At 41.1% G+C, this 16,144-nt stretch overlaps 1 protein-coding gene across 1 annotated transcript; it reads right to left on the bottom strand.

Annotated features, from left to right (window-relative positions):
* Positions 1–675: 675 nt before the first annotated feature.
* Positions 676–9,430, bottom strand: pex19 (peroxisomal biogenesis factor 19). The gene is made up of 8 exons (XM_079488892.1): positions 9,302–9,430; positions 7,695–7,783; positions 6,751–6,913; positions 6,400–6,485; positions 6,156–6,326; positions 5,539–5,706; positions 5,345–5,389; positions 676–4,685 (listed from the first exon to the last, which is right to left on the bottom strand). Exons 1-8 carry the CDS (start codon positions 9,363–9,365, stop codon positions 4,599–4,601), a joined length of 873 nt encoding a protein of 290 aa, XP_079345018.1. The 5' UTR covers positions 9,366–9,430; the 3' UTR covers positions 676–4,598.
* Between the last annotated feature and the right edge of the window lie 6,714 nt (positions 9,431–16,144).

Below are 16,144 nucleotides of genomic sequence, written 5' to 3'. Positions count from 1 at the left end.
CATGTGCTCAAGTCGGATCTGTCTGATATTTCATATTCCATCCTAATTGGCTATAATTGGCTTTCACAGTTTGCAAGATTGCCCCGTTTTGAACAATAGCCTCAAATCATGAACGCAGCATGCAATTTACGTGAAATCTTTCACACATTTTCTTACTAGGCTGAGGAATATATCCCACCCTTTTCACATTGGCCTGTTATAGCGCCACCAACAGGTTGATTTTTGCAAAACACATTTTTGGAACAAAATGCCTCAAATCATCCAATTGCCATCAAAGGCGTATGAAGAAATGGCTACAGTAATTCATGATCTCTGTAGTCATGTGATCAAGACGAGTCTGTTGGATTTCTCAGATTGTACACTGATTGGCTAACATTGCCTTCCAAAGTTTTCAGGAGTGGCCCGTTTTGTACAAAATGCTGCACATGTCCTGCTCATCCAGAATTCTATCCTCAGAGATGCTATGAGTGATCTGGCTCTCCTCAACAAAATGAAGAAAATTGTTGCAAAAACAAATAAAAAAAAACATCCTCCTAAACATTTTGCCAAACATCACACACACTCCTATCCTCCTGGTGGAGACCTGTGCCCGGAAGGGCACTTTTTCTAGTTTGTTTTATAATAGTCGACATTGGAACACACACATAAAGGACTACTCAAAACCAACAGTATTATCTCATTAGTTTAATCCATGATATTTACAAAATACAACAAAAGGAAGATGTGTGAAACTGGTTGCATTTTGATTTGTTTTTATCGTGTCTGGGCATTTGCAACAGCCCTGAGAATTATAAACACACACATTTCAGTTCCCTCTCATTTTATAAAGGACAGGCCGTATAGCTCTATGAAGCTTTATGTGGTCTTTCAGTGCATGATTAATTCCTTTCACAATAAACACATGCATGGTCACATAATTCACAGCATGGGATGGGGAGCGGCTGTGTGCCTGACTGTGTAATATATTATCTAGGTCTATTACTTTCTCTATAGTAGGGCAGTCTCAATAGCAGCCTGTGTTTCAGTAAATTTTACCCGTCACTTTTGGTATTTTTACACCAAATATGACCACCACCAAAACAACGATCGCTTACCCAGACAGTGACGTTGTTGGTGGAGTAGGCTCCAGTACATTTAAAGTGATATTTGGTTCAGGTTTTTGGTTAAAAAGGTTAAAGCTCTATATATTCTGATAGTAATCATTGCTACGGAGTAACAGGGGTCATTGTCGTCTTTCCAGCTCTTTGAATAATGCATTTTCTGGTAGGCTGCCAATTTCACCCAAGCAGATTCAGAAGACCGTGACCAAAAATCTGCTTCAATTTTATAGTGTTTACAGTTCAATTTTGTGTCTGCTCTCTTCTTTGTGTCATCACTTCCAATTTCACTTGTTTATCCTGTAGGAGTTCTCTCCCCCTTTTTGGATGGAATTGGTATCCTGACTTGAAATGCTTACGGAGCTCGAGACTAGTAGGGAGACACCCGTTATTGAACACGTTATAGCAATGATTGCCATCAGCATATTAATAGAACTATTCAACACTTATTTTAACAAAGAAATATCACTTACTGCCACTTTAATTTCTTGCACACTTGGACCCTATACACTTGGAACTGTATAGGGTGCGTTGTGGTACACAACGAAAATAGCAGATCTACAAGCTCAAAATGCATTACAGCTTAACACATTGCGAGCATGTAGATCTGCTATTTTTGTAAAGGTATGTTTGCAGGCAACCAAGCATAAATCAGGTTAATCACAGACAATGAAACATGAATGAAACAAGTGACCACTTGGCCAGTCAATCACTGCTACTTTTCATCAGGGAGCATACCTCCATTATAAAAGTCCCCTTGGGCAAGTTCATAATTTGCTTCCATAAGAGCACTGCAGTGATTCAAGAGTTCCGTTTCATAACATGCAAATGTGTGCATTTGTTCTGCTTTATGACCCTAAAGACAAGATTAATCTGCAGTGCTCATCGTGGCTGTATGTTAGCAAATTATGAATGTGCCCTGCTCCCTGATGAAAAGTAGCAGTGATTGACTGGCCAAGTTCAAAAGTTTCATTTTCAGTGATAAACCTGATTCATACTTAGTTGCCCGCCGAGCGCAGACATACCTTTACAAAAATATCAGTTCTTTCTAATCATTTTCAATATTCTAACAGAGTGGAAGATTTGATCGTTCCACACAGACAACTCATGTTAATGGAACATGAAAACAGCAAGCATACCATCCAAATGGGACTTCTACACAAGCCACAATAAATAGTCAACTCTGAAAAGCAAAGTCGCAACTCCCCAACGGCCGGTCAACTGAAGTGTACTGTATCCCCTGACGTATAGTTCACACCATCACCGAAATTCTGTGTTCCGCGTTGTCCGACAATATGGTTTCCAGTGGAAACAATGCAGCACGATAAAATATTTGTAATGATATAAAATATATTCCCATTTCTGTTAATGTTAACCTAAGTAGTAGTTTATCCAAATATATAATTCTCAAACTACCTACCTAGGGCATGTGAGCTGGTATTCCCAAGAATATACACTATACTCTCTCTACGTTGTGAGCTTGTAGATCAGCTATTGTCAGTGTGCAACACAAGTGTGGCTTATCACTGTTGGTGTGAACTAAGTGTTACAGGCATGCCATAGCACTGGAATTGTCAACACAGCAATATATTGGCAATCACAGGGCGAGCAGTTTACACAGTACATCCTAATTCTACTGGATACTGTAATCACAGCAAAGGCCTCCAAGAATTAGCACATCACTTCAAATCAATACTCGGACTAGGAAATAAACATAGGAGAATGAATCACGAGTCACCCATATTAATGAGCTGGTATACAGTAACAAGGATACTTTCACGCCGTTGTTAGTTTTTCTTTTAAATTCTTTGAACAGTTCCATAATTATATACTCATTCTCTAATGCTACAGGACAGTGGTATTTAGTTATCTTATGTGCCATTAAGTGTGTTCATGTTTTCATTGCACTTCAACCCCAATCAGTGAAATCATCTGAAACAAGACTGGAAGGACTTGTTTTGGTTGGACTCTGTTGCTGTTTTTACATTTCTGTCTAATAAGCTATACATCAATGTACTTTTGGTGGAAGGTAGCACCCCTATACACTTGGACCTCAATGGCACTGACATAACTGATCATCGCTTTTTAAACGGAGTAAGTCATGTAAAATGAATTATCTTATATGAGAGCAAGGAAACATATCACAATTTCTTTACTCTATAAATAGTCATGTAGATATACAGTTATACACTCACTCACTCACTAGTCAGTTATATTGTTTGTTATATCATTAATTATGATAAGGGCAAATTTTGTCCTGTGCCTGTATAGAGGAAGAGTTGTCTGTGAATAATTTAATTAAATGAACAAACGGAGTACTCGGGTGGCACAGGGGTGAAGTTCCTAACGTAGAGACAAGGGGTGTTAATCAGGGAGGGGGCTCGGTCATTGCAATAGCAACTCCTACAGGTTGGTCAGGGTGCATGTTCAGTTCAGTTGCTTAACTGGGAGGAATAGTGTTCCTCTGCTTGTCGTTACATCCTCCCAGTGAAACTCCTCACTGTCAGGTGAAAAGAAGTGGCCTTGACGTCACATCTATTGGAGGAGACACATGGTTGTCTGTGCTCTCTCTCTCTCTGGAACCAACTGTAGGGGTTAGCAGTGACGGGGAACTAAGAATACACGGAGAAATCGGGCATAACAGCTACATTTTGAGAGAGAGAGAAAAAAGGAATAATAGTGAATGATCACCAACCATTTTGTAAACCAGGCATCGCATGGCATTCCATGTTTTAAAACTTTTTAAATCAGAATATCAGACCCTCAGTTAGTGGTTCTCAAACATGTTCATGTCAAGGACACCAAATTGATGTGCCAGGAACCCCCATAAGATAAGATTTGTGTTGTAAGATTAGATTTAGTACAGAATTCTAGTTCAACTAGCAAGTACTGTATCTATACTATAGGTGGGTGGGGATATAGCATTGGAGAGTGAAACCTACGATATGAATAGTCATTCTCATAAATTGTCTCACTGGTCTAACTTTTAAATAAATAATAGTGAAATTAAACGATTACTCATTTTGCTGGGGACAAACTGGAGCCCCCTCAACGATGCCTCGTTGTGCCAGACTGATTCCTTACCTTTCATAAAATCCTAATAACAATTCAGAACCGTTTAGTTTTTTGCAAAGGCACTGATTACACCTGTGTGAGGAATGCTATTATATATCAAATTGTGAATGAGTTGCAAGACCTACTAATGAAGTGAGGATGTCAAAATGTCTGTTGAGCATTGCCTAATGTTACAAACTGTGTCGTTCCAGGTGGTGTGGTGTGCACGTCCCTCTGTTGTGTCAAATATCTCGACACCTTGATCTTTGAGGTACAGTAGTGTAATACGTGTGGATGTCTCCCAGACATTTTCAGAACCAGAATCTGTTACCCTGGATTCTCTTTTCTCCACTTTTTCTTCTCGCTCTTTATAACCGACTCTGTGTCGTACGCTCCGACACTTCAGTGCATCCGATATGGACCGAGCCCCTCTTTCTCCCTCTCTGCTCACATGATCGAACACTGTTCCCCTGCTCCTCCCCCGGCGACTCCTGGGAGATTGAGTGATTCCATGTCAAAGTTGAGACCAGCTGGCTGTGGGGTGTAAGAAGAAAAGACAGAATAGATATATAACGACATTTGAGTAATATTCACCTTAAATTAAGCTTTTTCTTTTGTCACTTGAAATTGTATTGTAGGACGGAACCCACCTTCACTTGCACACATGCATTTCACAAACCTGTACCACTTGGAAATTATTATTACTATTTTTCTTTTCTCTTGTAATTTTTATTTTCTTTGTTTTCATTGTTGTTTTATATTGTTGTTAGTATTTTATATGTACACTGTCTCATGTCTTGTATGCAAGTCTGTTGTGTTGTCCTTGTGTCTATGTTAAAAAAGAGAAAACCCTAAAAAAAAATGATAAAAAAAATGAAATTGTATTCCTTTTTTTAAAGACATTAGATTAAGCATTTTACAATGCTTTAATTATAATTTAAGCAATACTTCACCATAAAAATAACAGACAGTAAAAGCATATTCAAGGGTTTCAACACGGGATCCAAACCAAACAGAACCAAATGGGTTAGTTAGTTTTATTTTGGCCATTTGTTAAAAACAATACAGTTGTTTATCATACAGTAGCCTACAACATAGTCAACAAGGTGACTATTTGTACACTCATGGTTAAATTAACACTGTAATATAATATTATTGTGTAGTTCTAACTAAGGCACCCACTGGACACTTACAGCATCACCTGCTAGCTCTTTAGGAGGCTGACCAAGGTCTTGCAGCTGCAAATAAAAACACCATTGAGTTTAATTCACAATCTTCAAAAAGGAAGCCGTCTATGTACAATGCATAACGTACAAGTATAAGTCTACCATTCCAGACAAAGTCAACCCAAATCATCGCAACTCCACTAATAAAAGTGCTGCCTCACCTGTTGCATCAGTTCTAAAATGCTTTCAAATGTGCCGTCTCTGTTTACCCCTTCTTCCTCTCTCTCAAACTGTTGACAGATGTCTCCCATGATCTTTGCTTGCTGTTCATAACGCTGGTACTCATCTGCAGAGAGGCTGGCCTTGTTGCTATCCAGCCAGTCAGGGTACTGCAAGGAGACGGGTAACATGCATTTATCAAAGTGATGTGGGACAAAGGCACATTATTATTGCGACCGCAGGTCGCATTTACTATGAAAAACGTGCATTTCCCATCAGTCCGTCCGTCACCCGACGCCTCCATATATGGTCATGCCTCATGGCATCACATAACAACACGTGACATCATCAGGGATCTCCATATATGTAGTCGCGACGTAGGCGACATCACCAGGGGCCCTTGCCCATTATCGGAATGTCAAGAAAAAAAAGTCAATATATTGACATTCCCAGCCGATGCCCTAATACAATCCCTGTTATGCCCATATATGGATGATGTTATCAATATTAAGCCCATATATTATATATTATGGTCCCATATTTTCAGCACACAACACTGTTTGTTGTACAGCAGGGTATAAATCAGGCTTAAAATGCAATTGCAAAAAGACATACATACTTTAGAGGTGATCTCTTTGAGAGATGGATAAAGCACTTCCTTGGACAGAAGATTCTGCATGATGGACTGCATGATGGGCAGGATATTTCCGTCATCCCCGCTCCCTTCTCCTTCATCTAATCCCAGCCCTTCCAGAGCCTTGACCAGATCGTCACCAGCCAGCCCTGCATTCTGTAGCATCATTAAGAATATGAATGGTAGGTACATCTCAGCATTTTGAAAACATTCTGCAGACAGTCATTACCTGTAGGTTATCTGCATTCTTGGCCAATCCACTGAGGGTGTCTTTTAAACAAGATGTGAATTCCTGCTGGGATTCAGTATCAGTACCTATGCAGAATGAATACAATTGATATTGATGCACAAATATAATACAGTACAAAACATAAATAATAGGTAAATGGTGCATTTATATAGCGCCTTTATCCAAGGCGCTTTACATAGATTGTGCATTACGTTCACCCATTGACACACATATTCATACACCAGGTCTTGCTCAAGGACACTTTGACACAAACTCTGGGGGAGCACGGGTTCGAACTGGCAACCTACCCCTGAGCCACTGTCGGAATTGAGCAGAGTGGAATAGACTTACCAACTTTCCCTGCAGCCTCTGATAGTTTGTGGAAGTGTTGCAGTAGCTCTGGTTCCTCCTGGGCCAGCTCAGTCATGGCCTTCTCCCACTCCTCTCGGGCCTGGGTGGCCATGTCCCCCTCAAACAGATTCTCAAAGAACTTACTGTCCTCCAGCAGGGGGGGCTAGAGAGACACACAACAGATTTGTGGTTTAATCTCTTTGATAACATCAGTAATGTAAAATCGTGTGCCACAGTACGAATAATACGATTCTCTTTTACTAGAAGCACACACACAAACTGTACATTTTGAACGAGTTGCCAACCTTTCATTAAAGGGGCATTCCACTCATTTTCAACATTTTACTATGTCATTAATATAGCTTAGAGCTGTTGTGTGGAAATAATAAAAAAGTCCCCCCCATTCTGTGTTTCCTAGAACTGGAGGTCTGGAAAAAACATTAACATGGTGAAACACATCTTGATGATGTCATCAAGATGTGTTTCACCATGTTAATGGTTTTTTTCATAATTACAGTTCTAGGAAAAACAGAATGGGGGGGACTTTTTTTTATTATTATTATTTCCACACAACAGCTCTAAGCTATATTAATGACATAGTAAAATGTTGAAAATGAGTGGAATTCTCCTTTAACTTTCATTCACATGGCAAGATGCCTGCCATGTGAATATGGTCTATGGCTACCAACCATTGCTCAAGAGAAACCTGTATGTGTATATCTACTCCACTGCATCTCGGTTCCAAATTGCACTTCTACTCCACTACACTACACATTTATTTGAAAACTTTAGTTACTAGTTACTTTGTAGATTTTGATTAGTGTGTGTGTGTGTGTGTGTGTGTGTGTGTGTGTGTGTGTGTGTGTGTGTGTGTGTGTGTGTGTGTGTGTGTGTGTGTGTGTGTGTAAACTGTTGAGAGAGTGAGAACAAGATTACCAACCAACCTTCTCTGGACCACTGGAAGTTGAAGAGGAAGCTGCTGCAGCCGTGGGGGCTGGAGGGGCTGGAGTCTTGTCAAAGTCATCTAATGCACCTGGGGCAGAAAAAAAACATTTTAACGTGGTAGTAAACCACTGAAGAAACTAGTCCAGGAATGACAAAACAATGCATCATAAAAATCACAAGACAAACATAAATATTGTTGGTTCTGGGTTGTGTTTTTGTGGGCTTGTTTCCAATGTGTAGTTGCTTAGTTGGGCTTGCTTCCTAATTAAGGATGAGCAATTAATCGGTCATCATATAGGTATCGGCCGAAAAATGCAATATCGGTATCGAACCGATTAGCTGCTTTTTTATATAATAATGATGTTGATTATTTTGTTGGTGTTGTTTACATCTTGAAAAAGCCTTTTGTGATGATGAAGGCTGCAGATTTTTGGCCCAGATGGTTAGCTCAACCGTCTGGGCACCTAGGCTGCTGAGCCAGCCTGACGGCGTGCCGCAGGTTCGACTCCCGATCCCAACAGCCTTTGCCCCCATCTCTCTGCCCATTTCCTGTCAGAATAAAGGCAGAAAACCCCCAAAAAATATCTTTAAATTAAAAAAGATATATACTACATTCAAGCTGTTTATGTTGGGATATGGGCCAACAGTTCAAAGACAAGAAAATACAGAATGAGATCATACCGACATCGGTTTATACATGTTATCGGCCATAACAGCAAATAATTATATGGATATTGATATCGTCCAGAAATGTCATATCACCCATCCCTATTCCTAATGTTTTTAAACCAGTGGCTCGTAATCATTTTCATATCATCAAGGTGACAAGGACCCCACATTAATATGCCAGGAAGGAACCTCCTATACAAGATCTGTTTCACAAATATTAAAATAATAATAATAATAATATTAATAACTGTTTTGAAAATACCCAATCTACAATTAAGTAATATTAAGTATTTTCACTTATTTTGGGCTTGTTTTCATAGACCTGTTTGCTTATTTCTCTCGCAACATCTACTGTTGCGAAAACAATCTAATATGGGTCAAAGTTGATTTCAGAGTAGTAGAGATGGGACTGAGGAAATAGCCCTGGACCCAAGCTGTCCTAGCCTGGTTAACCCATAGAGTTACAGTATATTAACCCTGTTCCCTCCTAGACAGGACATTTCACTAGCTAACATTTCACCAACAAGATCTATGATGTGTGAACGTTTATGCGGATATACTCTGAATTACCATTACCATGTCAATTGCTTTCAATGACAAGGGCATAAGCATCTCATGATAACACAAGCCCACGACCACATTTTGGACAAATATTACCATCACAAGCTAACGTAAAATTCCAATTTACAGTAAAGACGAAAGGTTGTTATCAATTAAAGCTGCTTTTCCAACACGAGCCTTCAGTTTACTTGAGGTTGAGTTTGGACCATAGAGTATTGGTTTGGACGAGGTAGGAGGACCTGTCACATTCACTGCTCCATGCACGATGTGTTAACAAGGCTCATTCTGGTCACATGTTTACTATCAGTCTGTGCCAGTCGGAAGACACTGACGCGGGACACCGAGTCCCACTGGGGGACAAAATGAAAAGCCTTACTGTCTAATAACTCATCCAATTCTGCATCTTGTCCAGTGGACGACTCGGCCGATCCTGACGCCATCTTCTTCTTTTCCAAACACCCCCGGCCGTCCCCGTAAAATGACGTCGTTACACTGTAAACTAAAGTTGTCGCGGAAAAGATACGTAACTCTTCCATTTCCAGATTTCCATTAGTACTTGGCGCCATCTGCTGGCAAATTTATATAATAAATACACTACCAGTGGTTTAGCCTGGCTAATAAGCCAGACTCAAATCACACTGTCGTGTGGTATTGCCGGTAGGCAATTTTTTTTTGCCAACGGTTGATTCGGTCTGGCTTATTAGCCAGGCTACCAGTGGTTGTGGTTCCCAAACTTTTTTATTAGGGGCCCTATTTTTGTAAGTGCTAAACCCCTTATCCCTAAACGTCTTTACTATTTTGAAAAACATTAAAATTGTTCAACTAGCCGATCTATATCAACACATTGTGAGCTTGTAAATCGGCTATTTGAACTATTCAAAAAATGTTTTTCAAAATAGTAAAAAAAAGTTTAGGGAAGGGGGTTTAGCACTCAAAAATAGGGCCACTTGCCTGGGACCCAAATTAGTGAAAATAGCAGATCTACAAGCGAGTTGTGAGCTTGAAGATTGACTACTTCTGAAACATTTGTTTTTTTTATTGAATTTCTTATATTTTTCTTTGATTTCTTCATGAAATTACTGCAATATATCATTGAATTTTTAATTCATGTTTTTGCTTTTTTGGGAAGGTTTATCTTTGAAATAATAATAATTAAGAACAGAATGAAGGAAACAAAAAATAAAGGGACCCATAAAAATGTGTTTGTGACCCACAAATGGGTCCCGACCCAGTGTTTGGGAATTAATTGATAGATTAGCAGTTTGCATAATATAGGCACAGTTCAAGGAAAGTAGCCTACAGTTCAATACAAAGTTTGCTAAAGAGAATAAACACAAGAATAGCATTGATTGATTGATTGATTGAAGAATTTATTAACAGTTTGCAGAATTACAGTACATTTCAAGCACAAACTCAATACAAAGGCTGTTAACTGTGAGTGGACGACCCAATTAAGCATTACACTTGTTTCCAATAGGGTCCACCATGTTCAAATCATCAAAACATTTAGAGACGTACAAATAGACACTTCTATAGACAGAACAGGAATTCATCATAAAGGAGGTAAAAAGGGAAAAGAAATATATACAGTGAGGGGAAAAAAGGGGGGGGCGGGGGGGGGGATTCCGATTTTACGGGGGCCAGTTTCGAATTGCAGCCATCCGTAGGTGCCCTTTGAGAGCGGTTTTGAAGGAGTCAAGGGATTCGCATGTCTTAATGACAGTTGGTAGGGCGTTCCACATTTTGGTGGCATAGGAGCGAAAAGAATTTAGTCCCTTGTTTGTGCCGAATCTGGGTTGTACATGGTTCGTTGCACTCCCTCTGGTGTTGTGGGTGTGGACTTCGTTAACATTAAGGAAGTATCTAGACAGGTACATGGGTATCTTGGTGGTGTATCGAATCTTGTGGACCAGACCCATTGCAAGATGCTGTACTCTGTCGTCGACCCTAAGCCATTCCAGCCTGTCGAAGTGGGCAGGGGTGAGGTGGGTTCGGGGGGCTAGATCAAGTAGGAGCCTGACCAGTTTGTTTTGGGAAGTCTGGAGCCTGGTTTTAAGGGCCTTTGAGGTGCTGTGGTACCAGGAGGTGCATGCATAGTCAAAGAAACCCTGTACAAGGGCTCCTGTTAAGGTCTTCAAGGTGTTTTTGTTGACCAGTGAGGAGATCCTGTAGAGGAATCTTGTTCTATGGTTGACTTTTTTGATTACGTTGGTGGCCATTTTATCACCGGAAAGATTAGCCTCCAGGATGGAACCTAGGTAGGTAATTTCATCTTTACGTGTGATAACATTGTCACCCACTCTAACCAAGAAGCCATTTGCCTTGCTGAGATTACTAATAGAGCCAAAGAGAATGGATTCAGTTTTTCCCAGGTGTAAAGATAGTTTGTTATCAGCGAGCCAGGTGCAGATTCTACCGAGTTCAGAGCTGAGGGCATTTTCAACCTGCAGTTTGTCCCTGTCCGAGACCAGCAGTGCTGAGTCATCTGCGAACAGGAACAAGTTGCAGTCACAAGCTGAAGTCATGTCGTTTACATATATTAGGAACAGTAGCAAAGGTCACTAAAGCACAACACAACACAACACAACACAACACAACACAACACAACACAACACAACACAACACAACACAACACAACACAACACAACACAACACAACACAACACAACACAACACAACACAGGCCTACAAATAATGTTGTTTTGTCTGATGACCTGCTCTCTATTTCTATGTCATGCTGTTTTATGTCAGGATGTCTACACACTTGTGGTTGTTATGTCTCTGCCTCATGGCCAGTAGTGAGCAATGCTCTACTGACTACTGCTATCTACAGGGCCACCCTCATTTGGTGTTGTGATGATGGTGGTGAAGAATGCCAAAATCGCCTATACTGGTGTTCTATTGGGTTCAGATCTGGTGAAGGCCATATATAGTAGTAGGCTAATATCATATGAGTCACATGATTTACAGTAGGCTAATATCATATGAGTCACATGATTTACAGTAGGCTAATATCATATGAGTCACATGATTTTCCACTGACCCCTCGTGCCTGATCCTGGAAGAGACAATTCACAATATAAGTGTTTCATATAGGATAGAGGTGACCATTCAGAATAACTTCGTAATGATTTGCAGTTACCTTATTCCCTCTAGTCTAAGGAGACTAGTGGACCTAAACCATGGTTGGAAAATGACCACCACAGACAGCATAACTGGACCCCCATCACTGTAGAGGTCAAGCATTCAAACCTGTACTGTTCTCTTGGTGTACCCGTACACCCATAGCGTACACCACACAGTTTCTTCCCACTTTATCTATATTGCACTTTGAATGCATCAGCTTCTTTGACAAATGTTAACACAAACATTAAAGACGAAGGTGAGGACGCAAATTCTGATTGGCCGGTCCGGAATGAGATGATGTATAATGATGTACCATGGTAAGATCGCCCCTCACTTCACACGGGTGTGATTTGTTTGTAACAGCTTTGCCTCTTTTTGAGTGGTGTAAACCACTCCTACAACTGGCTTTGTTAGTTTACGTGTCTGTCTGTCTGTCTGTCTGTCTGTTCGTACCAAAAAATTAGCATGGTTGGCTGCTATGGTCACCCAGTTCACACGGGTGTGATTTCATTACGTCAGACATTACGTCAGACCACAGCTGATCAGTCTATATAAGACCTTACACCACTCAGTTCACACGGGTGTGATTTTTTAAATGTGTCTAGTGATAATGTTTTTTAAATGAAGAGTTGAGTTGTGGAGAACAGTATTTTGATTGCCTGTATGCATATAGTGTGTATTGTGTAAGTGACAGTAAAACTGATTGCACTCACTTGTGGAGAATATGAAGGATGACTCATCTCATCTGACCATATCACTGTTTTACCACATCTCCTGCCAGAACTGACTGAGGCCGATTCTAAAAACACCTTCTAAATCCTTCAAAAACAGCAAAAGTAGCAGATCTACAAGCTCAAAATGTTGCTTACAGATCTGCTACTTTTGAGTGACACTACAGTATGATTAAGCAGGGCGTTCATTTATGAAAAAGAAGAAGAAGAAAAAAAACACACAAAAAGTTAGAATATGGAGATAAGAGGTTTCTGCCCGACAGCAACAATATCTAGCTAAATCTAAAATGACACAGATGTTCAAATCCCGGAACAACATATAGGCATTCCAAATCTGAATGGGTATAATGAGGGCTGTTTTGCCGATAATGACATGCCCAGAATAGCGATGCCAGATGAAAGTGGTTGTCACCGTCCTGTCCGTGTTCTGTACAGTATAGCCTACGCCTGCTGTTATAAACAGCCTTGAATAGTGAATGTCCAATGGTCTGGTGGTCCTTGATTCAATAAATAAAATGTGTGTGTGTGTGTGTGTGTGTGTGTGTGTGTGTGTGTGTGTGTGTGTGTGTGTGTGTGTGTGTGTGTGTGTGTGTGTGTGTGTGTGTGTGTGTGTGTGTGTGTGTGTGTGTGTGTGTGAGCGAGAGAGAGAGAGAGAGAGAGAGAGAGAGAGAGAGAGAGAGAGAGAGAGAGAGAGAGAGAGAGAGAGAGAAAAGCAGGTAAAAGACTGTCTTAATGAACAGAACATTATTATTAATATTATCATGTAAACAGCTGCAACATGTTGCATATGGGTTAGGCCATCGTGTCGAGTGACCCCGGGTCCTCATTGTTTATTTTAATGACTCACTGCACCAAACTAGAGCAATGCTGTGGTTATCAAAGAATGCATAATGACATTCCTCTCTCTCTCTCTCTCTCTCTCTCTCTCTGTGTTTCTCTATCTCCCTATCTCTTACTCCCACACACCTGCGTGCGTGTGCGCGGACACACACACACACACACACACACACACACACACACACACACACACACACACACACACACACACACACACACACACACACACACACACACACACTCACACACACACACACACACTGTGACACACAAACACACACACTGTGACACACAAACGCACACACACGCACACACACACAAGTTTATCCGGACGAATTATCTGCATTTCTTTGCCTTAGTCAGGAAACACGTACTTTCGTTTACACGTCATCTCAGCCACATTATAACAATAAATAAAGGTTGGTTACTAGGGCCGAGGTTACTATGGCAACCCATACAAATAATCTAAGTATGATTCCAGCATGTGTAATGCCCGGTATTTGAACTCAGGCCTCCCGCATGAAAGTCCAACATCTTAACCACTAGACCAAAGGGATATCCCTCTGGACTGGGGGAGATATTAGACTATTGAGGCCATCAGGCAGAGGTTCTGAGCCACTGCTACACTCACCTTACCTCCCTTTTGACCTCCTCCCACGGGGAAACCCGATCCGGATCACGGCACCAATGTAACGCCCGGGATTCCAACTCGGGCCTCCCGCGTGAAAGTCCATCATCTTAACCGCTAGATCAAAGGGATATCCCTCTGGACCGGGGGAGATATTAGACTATTGAGGCCATCAGGCAGAGGCTCTAGGGGGCACGGTGGCACAGTCAGTAGTGCTGTCGCCTATAGAAGGTCCTGGGTTCGATTCCCGCTCGGGACGCTGTGGGCGCTGGCGGTGTGTCCTCTCCTCCGTGTCATCAGTGCCCATACCCAAGGCGGGGTTGGCTAAAGGGCCTTTCTGTGTGGAGTTTGCATGTTCTCCCCGTGTCCCCTAGGGTAGGTACCCTCACAAAAAACATGCAGTAATCCTGGTCACTAAACAGCCTCCCCCTGGCCAGCCGGGGCACCTGATGGAGCGGAAAGGAACTGGTTGGAATAACGTGTTCCTTCCACGCGCTACGTCCAACCAGAGAAGCTCCCCTGTCAGGAGCAACCTGGACACTCACGCATGAAGGAAGCATGAGTTCAAGTCCGTTGCTCTCCCCAGGTTGGCGGAGGGTGTGTAGAGCCCAGGATCACAATAGATAATTGACACAGGGGTGAAAATGGGTTACAAAATCGTGGGATAGAAAGAAAAAAAAAAGGCAGAGGCTCTGAGCCACTCTGCTATACGTGTGTTTGTGTGTTTGTGTATAGGCCTACATACACACACATACATTATGTATGTATGATACATACATACATACATACATACATACATACATACATTTCAAGGACCCATTTTTAGGCCAGTGCAATAGAGCATGCTTTTGCCTTTTTTAAACCTCACCCATTTTAATCCAATACATACATGCATTGCAATGCAATGCAATGCAATGCAATGCAATGCAGATTGATTGATTGATTGATTGATTGATTGATTGATTGATTGATTTAATTTTTTTATTCACAATTTGTAGAATGGGTAGGCTACTGTTCAAACGAAAGTAGGCTACAGGTCAATACAAAAACTGCTACGAGGATAAAACCAGAAAAAGACTTGTTTACATCAGGATCCTCCATTTTCAATTCATCAGACATACAGATTCAATCAATCATGATTCGGCACAAACAAGGGACTAAATTATTTTCGCTCCTATGCCACCAACATGTGGAACGCCCTACCAACAGTCATTAAGACATGCGAATCCCTTGACTCCTTCAAAACCGCTCTCAAAGGGCACCTATACGGATGGCTGCAGTTCGAAACTGGCCCCCGTAAAATCGGAATCCCCCCCCTTTTTTTCCCCCTCACTCACTGTATATGTTTCTTTTCCCTTTTTACCTCCATTATGATGAATTCCTGTTCTGTTCTTTGTCTATATAGAAGTGTCTATTTGTACGTCTCTAAATGTTTTGATGAATTGAACATGGTGGACCCTCTTGTAAACAAGTGTAATGCTTAATTGGGTCGTCCACTCACAGTTAACAGCCTTTGTATTGAGTTTGTGGACTTTGTGCTTGAAATGTACTGTAATTCTGCAAACTGTTAATAAATATTTCAATCAATCAATCAAAAAAATCACACCTGTGTGAACTGAGTGGTGCAAGGTCTTATATAGCCTGATCAGCTGTGGTCTGACGTAATGTCAGTGACCATAGTAACCATGCTCATTTTTGAGTGGTGTAAACCACTCCTACGACTGGCTTTGTTAGTTTAGTGTCTGTCTGTCTGTCTGTCTGTCTGTCTGTCTGTTCGTACCAAAAAATGAGCATGGTTGCTACGGTCACCCAGTTCACCCGGGTATGATTTCATTACGTCAGACATTACGTCAGACCACAGCTGATCAGGCGGTAACAAGACAACTCACCCCTTTTCT

The sequence above is a fragment of the Electrona antarctica genome, assembly GCF_951216825.1.
Source record: "Electrona antarctica genome assembly, chromosome: 19".
NCBI classification, from domain to species: Eukaryota; Metazoa; Chordata; class Actinopteri; order Myctophiformes; family Myctophidae; genus Electrona; species Electrona antarctica.
The sequence above is the reverse complement of the archived record's forward strand: the minus strand, read 5'-3'. Positions and strand labels throughout refer to the sequence as shown.